Source organism: Eleutherodactylus coqui, chromosome 6 (genome assembly GCF_035609145.1).
Source record: "Eleutherodactylus coqui strain aEleCoq1 chromosome 6, aEleCoq1.hap1, whole genome shotgun sequence".
NCBI classification, from domain to species: Eukaryota; Metazoa; Chordata; class Amphibia; order Anura; family Eleutherodactylidae; genus Eleutherodactylus; species Eleutherodactylus coqui.
The window spans coordinates 30073575-30080206 of record NC_089842.1 but is presented as its reverse complement, the minus strand read 5'-3'; the positions used below and the strand labels follow the sequence as shown (position 1 = coordinate 30080206).

General features: G+C 49.3%; 1 protein-coding gene across 1 annotated transcript in view; it reads left to right on the top strand.

The window, feature by feature from the left end:
- Positions 1-236: 236 nt before the first annotated feature.
- LOC136572028 (phospholipase A2 inhibitor and Ly6/PLAUR domain-containing protein-like) overlaps positions 237-6632 on the top strand; it is a 50095-nt gene continuing 43699 nt past the window's right edge. Inside the window, exon 1 of the mRNA XM_066572646.1 lies at positions 237-361. Coding sequence (XP_066428743.1) covers positions 307-361 — 55 coding nt within the window. The 5' untranslated portion in view covers positions 237-306. The remainder of the gene's footprint in view (positions 362-6632) is intronic.

Here is a 6632-nt window from a genome sequence, read left to right as displayed (position 1 = left end):
GAATCATTCACAGGGGTTAATTAGGCTTCTTCAGGCAGCTGGCTCTATGCAGGTAGAGATGGGAATTTGTGGGTGATCGCAGTAACTATTTTCAGCAGTCTTATTTCAGTAGCGGAGGCGGTTTGGTCTGGCTTGGCTTTGATGTCTCTACAGTCCAGCCCCACAGGGCATGATGCCTCCTGGGTAAATATCATCACCCTATATCCGCTTCTGCATCCTAGAAGAATATATAAGAAGCCCAGAAGACATCACAGACCAGTACCTGAAGATTTCATCTCACTCACATCTTTTGGATCTTTCGTCAAGATGAATGTCTTCTCTATTGCTATCCTCATCGTCTTCTGCTCCTTGTTGGGCTCAGGTCAGTATACATTAGGAAGAGTTATGAAAACCGGTAGAGTTTGGTTTGCTTATTATGCAGGTAACACAGGAGAGAAGAAGGGCAAAAAGCTAAATCAGGTGTGAAATAAGGGGAAGGTAAGACAAGAAGTGAACCAGGTATAACACAGGAGGAAAAAAGGAAAAGAGCTCAACTGGGTATGACACAGTGGGGAGAATGAAATAAAGCTGAACCAGGTGTGACCAAATAGGAAGGAATTACAAAAAGCTAGACTACAAAAGGGAAGAAGGGCATGAGAAATGAACCAAGAGTGTAAGGGAGGGAGAATGGACAAAAAACTGAGCCAGGTCTGAAATAGGAGGGAAGAAAGACTAAAGAACTGAACCAAGTGTGACATGGAAGGGAAGAAGAATATAAGGCTAGCCCAGGTATGACATGGGAGGGAAGGAGGACATAAAGCTGAATCAGGTATGATGCAGGAGGGAGGAAGGACGAAGAAGAAAACCAAGTAGGACACAGGAGGAAAAGAAGAGAAAAGAATTGAACAAGGTGTGGAACAAAAAGAAGAAAGGACATAAGGCTAAACCAAGTATGACATGGGAGGAAAGGAAATGTAAGAAAAAAATAAAGAGAGCACCACTAAATATTAGAGATGAGCGAGCACCAAAATGCGCGGGTGCTCGTTACTCGAGACGAATTTTTCGCGATGCTCGAGGGTTCGTTTCGAGTAACGAACCCCATTGAAGTCAATGGGCGAATCGAGCATTTTTGTATATCGCCAATGCTCGCTAAGGTTTTCGTTTGTGAAAATCTGGGCAATTCAAGAAAGTGATGGGAACGACACAGAAACGGATAGGGCAGGCGAGGGGCTACATGTTGGGCTGCATCTCAAGTTCCCAGGTCCCACTATTAAAGGGGTTGTCCCGTGAAAGCAAGTGGGTCTATACACTTCTGTATGGCCATATTAATGCACTTTGTAATGTACATTGTGCATTAATTATGAGCCATACAGAAGTTATCAGAAGTTATTCACTTACCTGCTCCATTGCTAGCGTCCTCGTTTCAATGGTGCCGTCTAATTTTCAGCGTCTAATCGCCAAATTAGACGCGCTTGCGCAGTCCGGTCTTCTTTTCTGAATGGGGCCGTTCGTGCTGCAGAGAGGCTCCTTGTAGCTCCGCCCCGTCACGTGCCGATTCCAGCCAATCAGGAGGCTGGAATCGGCAATGGACCGCACAGAAGAGCTGCGGTCCACCGAGGGAGAAGATCCTGGCGGCCATCTTCAACCGGTAAGTAAGAAGTCACCGGAGCGTGGGGATTCAGGTAAGCGCTGTGCGGTTTTCTTGTTTAACCCCTGCATCGGGGTTGTCTCGCGCCGAACGGGGGGGGGGGGGGGGGTTGACAAAAAAAAAAACGTTTCGGCGCGGGACAACCCCTTTAAGCCACAATAGCGGCAAGAGTGCCCCCCCTCCCAACAACTTTTACTTCTGAAAAACCCTCATTAGCAATGCATACCTTAGCTAAGCACCACACTACCTCCAACAAAGCACAATCACTGCCTGCATGACACTCCGCTACCACTTCTCCTGGGTTACATGCTGCCCAACCCCCCCGCACAACCCAGTGTCCACAGCGCACACCAAAGTGTCCCTGCCCAGCCTTCAGCTGCACTCATGCCACACCACCCTCATGTCTATTTATAAGTGCGTCTGCCATGAGGAGGAAGCGCAGGCACACACTGCAGAGGGTTGGCACGGCTAGGCAGCGACCCTCTTTAAAAGGGGCGGGGCGATAGCCCACAATGCTGTACATAAGCAATGAGAAATCCAATCCTGTGCCACCTCCATCTGGAGCTGCGTACGTGGGCATAGCAATGGGGAACCTATGTGCCCCACACTATTCATTTTGTCAAGGTGTCTGCATGCCCCAGTTAGACCGTGGTTTTTTATAAATAGTCACAGCCAGGTACAACTCCTGGAATTCCGTGTGCACCCACAGCATGGGTGGCTCCCTAGAACCCACCGGCTGTACATAAATAAATCCCATTGCATTGCCCATCACAGCTGAGGTAGTAATGTCATGTTTAATGCAGGTGGGCTTCGGCCCACACTGCATGCCCCAGTCAGACTGGGGTTCTTTAGAAGTGGACACATGCAGTTACAACTCCGTGTGGACCCGGACCCACAGCATGGGTGGCTCCCTGGAACCCACCGGCGGTACATAAATATATCCCATTGCATTGCCCAACACAGCTGAGGTAGTAATGTCATGTTTAATGCAGGTTGGCTTTGGCCCACACTGCATGCCCCAGTCAGACTGGGGTTCTTTAGAAGTGGAAACAGATGCATTTACAAGTCCCTGTGGACCGACAGCATGGGTGGGTGCCAGGAAGCCACCGGCGGTACATAAATAGATCCCATTGCAGTGCCCAACACTGCTGATGTAACGTCAGCTGTAATGCAGGTGGGCTAAAAATTAATTGGATTACACTGTAGGCGAGGGCCCCCAAAAATTGGTGTATCAACAGTACTAATGCACCTGAGAAAAATTGCCCATGCCCTACCAAGAGGGCAGGTGAAACCCATTAATCGCTTTGGTTAATGTGGCTTAATTGGTAACTAGGCCTGGAGGCAGCCCAGTTAAAATAAAAATTGGTTGAGGTGAAAGTTTCAACGCTTTAATGAGCATTGAAACGTATAAAAATTGTTTAGAAAAATTATATGACAGAGCCTTGTGGGCTTAAGAAAAATTGCCCTTTCGGCGTGATTATGTGAGGTTTCAGGAGGAGGAGCAGGAGGAGGAGGAGGAATATTATACACAGATTGATGAATCTAAAAGGTCCCCGTTTTTGAAGGGGATACAGAACGATGCTTCCATCCGCGGGTGCAGCCTACGTATGGCTTAGGTATCGCTGTTGTCCGCTGGTGGAGAAGAGAAGTCTGGGAAAATCCAGGCTTTGTTCATCTTTATGAGTGTAAGCCTGTCGGCACTGTCGGTTGACAGGCGGGTACGCTTACCTGTGATGATTCCCCCAGCCGCACTAAACACCCTCTCTGACAAGACGCTAGCCGCAGGACAAGCAAGCACCTCCAGGGCATACAGCGCGAGTTCAGGCCACGTGTCCAGCTTCGACACCCAGTAGTTGTTGGGGGCAGAGGCGTCACGGAGGACGGTCGTGCGATCGGCTACGTACTCCCTCACCATCCTTTTACAGTGCTCCCGCTGACTCAGCCGTGACTGGGGAGCAGTGACACAGTCTTGCTGGGGAGCCATAAAGCAGTCAAGGGCCTTAAAGACTGTTGCCCTGCCTGATCTCCGCGCCTCCCCTGCTACCTGGCCCTCGGAACTGCGCCTTCGGCCACTAGCGCTGTCGGTTGGAAATTTTACCATCAGTTTGTCCGCCAGGGTCCTGTGGTATAGCAACACTCTCGAACCCCTTTCCTCTTCGGGTATGAGAGGGGAAAGGTTCTCCTTATACCGTGGGTCGAGCAGTGTGTACACCCAGTAATCCGTAGTGGCCAGAATGCGTGTAACGCGAGGGTCACGGGAAAGGCATCCTAACATGAAGTCAGCCATGTGTGCCAGGGTACCTGTACGCAACACATGACTGTCCTCACTAGGAAGATCACTTTCAGGATCCTCCTCTTCCTCTTCCTCCTCCTCCTCCTCCTCAGGCCATACACGCTGAAAGGATGACAGGCCAGCAGCATGTGTACCCTCACCAGTGGGCCAAGCTGTCTCTTCCCCCTCCTCCTCATCTTCCTCCTCCTCCTCACCGCGCTGAGATATAGACAGGAGGGTGCTCTGACTATCCAGCGACATACTGTCTTCCACCGGCTCTGTTTCCGAGCGCAAAGGTCCGGCCTTTATGCTTTGCAGGGAACTTCTCAAGAGGCATAGCAGAGGAATGGTGATGCTAATGATTGCAGCATCGCCGCTCACCACCTGGGTAGACTCCTCAAACTCTCCAAGGACCTGGCAGATGTCTGCCAACCAGGCCCACTCTTCTGAAAATAATTGAGGAGGCTGACTCCCACTGCGCCGCCCATGTTGGAGTTGGTATTCCACTATAGCTCTACGCTGCTCATAGAGCCTGGCCAACATGTGGAGCGTAGCGTTCCACCGTGTGGGCACGTCGCACAGCAGTCGGTGCACTGGCAGATTAAACCGATGTTGCAGGGTGCGCAGGGTGGCAGCGTCCATGTGGGACTTGCGGAAATCTGCGCAGAGCCGGCGCACCTTTCCGAGCGGGTCTGACAAGCATGGGTAGCTTTTCAGAAAGCACTGAACCACCAAATTAAAGACGTGGGCCAGGCATGGCACGTGCGTGAGGCTGCCGAGCTGCAGAGCCGCCACCAGGTTACGGCCATTGTCACACACGACCATGCCCGGTTGGAGGCTCAGCGGCGCAAGCCAGCGGTCGGTCTGCTCTGTCAGACCCTGCAGCAGTTCGTGGGCCGTGTGCCTCTTATCTCCTGAGCTGAGTAGTTTCAGCACGGCCTGCTGACGCTTGCCCACCGCTGTGCTGCCAGGACGCGCAACACCGACTGCTGGTGTCGTGCTGCTGCTGCTGACACATCTTGATTGCGAGACAGAGGTTGCGTTGGAGGAGGAGGGTGCTTTAGTGGAGGAAGCATACACCGCCGCAGATACCACCACCGAGCTGGGGCCCGCAATTCTGGGGGTGGGAAGGACCTGAGCGGTCCCAGGCTCTGACTCTGTCCCAGCCTCCACTAAATTCACCCAATGTGCCGTCAGGGAGATATAGTGGCCGTATATTCAATCTATAATATATGTCTTCTGGCCCTGCCTACACACTTCTGTCCCTGGAGTATTACTGCAGGGCGCAATGCTCTGCATGGCCGATATACCAAAAAAAAAAAGTGCAACACTGCTAAAAGCAGCCTCCACACTACTGCACACGGTTAGATGTGGCCCTAAGAAGGACCGTTGGGGTTCTTGAAGCCTACACTAACTCCTAACACTCTCCCTGCCTAACCACCACTTCTGTCCCTGGAGTATTACTGCAGGGCGCAATGCTCTGCATGGCCGATATACCAAAAAAAAAAAATGTGCAACACTGCTAAAAGCAGCCTCCACAGTACTGCACACGGTTAGATGTGGCCCTAAGAAGGACCGTTGGGGTTCTTGAAGCCTACAATAACTTTTAACACTCTCCCTACAGCAGCTCCAACACGATACCACTGTCCCTGATCTCTGTCACAACGCATCTGAGGTGAGCCGCGGGAGGGGCCGATTTTTATACTCGGGTGACACCTGATCTCCCCAGCCACTCACTGCAGGGGGGTGGTATAGGGCTTGAACGTCGCAGGGGGAAGTTGTAATGCCTTCCCTGTCTTTCAATTGGCCAGAAAAGCGCGCTAACGTCTCAGAGATGAAAGTGAAAGTAACCCGAACATCGCGTGGTACTCGTTACGAGTAACGAGCATCTCGAACACACTAATACTCGAACGAGTATCAAGCTCGGATGAGTACGTTCGCTCATCTCTACTAAATATTCATTATATATGTATAAAACAACAATAGAAACTGCATGGAAAATCCAAAGAAATAAGGTAGAGCACTCATTGATGCTCCGGTGTCCAGGGCACATTCTGCACTTGTTATCCCCACTTTCAAAAAATCATAACGGTTGTATTTTTCCGGTGACCTATTTACAAGGGGGCTTGTTTTTTGTGGGACGAGTTGTATTCTTCATTGGTACCATTTAACCTACTAATATAATTAAGTGGAAAACTTTTAAACATTTCTAATGAGGCGAATGGGGGTATTTTTAAGGTGATCAAGGTGCAGTAAAAGTGTCCTGCTGTCTGTATTCTGTAAATAAAGTGATGCTAAATTTATAGCTTTTTTATATAATGATGCTTAAATATTGTACAATGTTTAAAAAAACAAACAAAAAAACGAATAGCTTTCTGATACCATCTTTTATCTCCTGTAACTCTTTGGATGGGGCTGTTTGAGGGCTTTCTGTTGGGCGAATTGTAGTTTGTGCTTCTATCATTTTGAGGAACATAAAACTCTTTGATCCATTTTCATTTAATTTTTTCCTGATGTGACCAAAAAATGTGATTCTGCCATTGTGTTATTGTTTTGTGAGGGAGTTAACTATATGGGATTAATAATATAATATTTTAATAAACTGGAGTTTTACAGATGCAGCGATACCAAGTTTTGGACTTTTAAAAATTCTTTTAATCTTTTAATGCAACGACTGAGAAACAAGTTTTTTTTAACCTTTAGGCCGCCTGCACACGGGCGGAAATCCCGCGG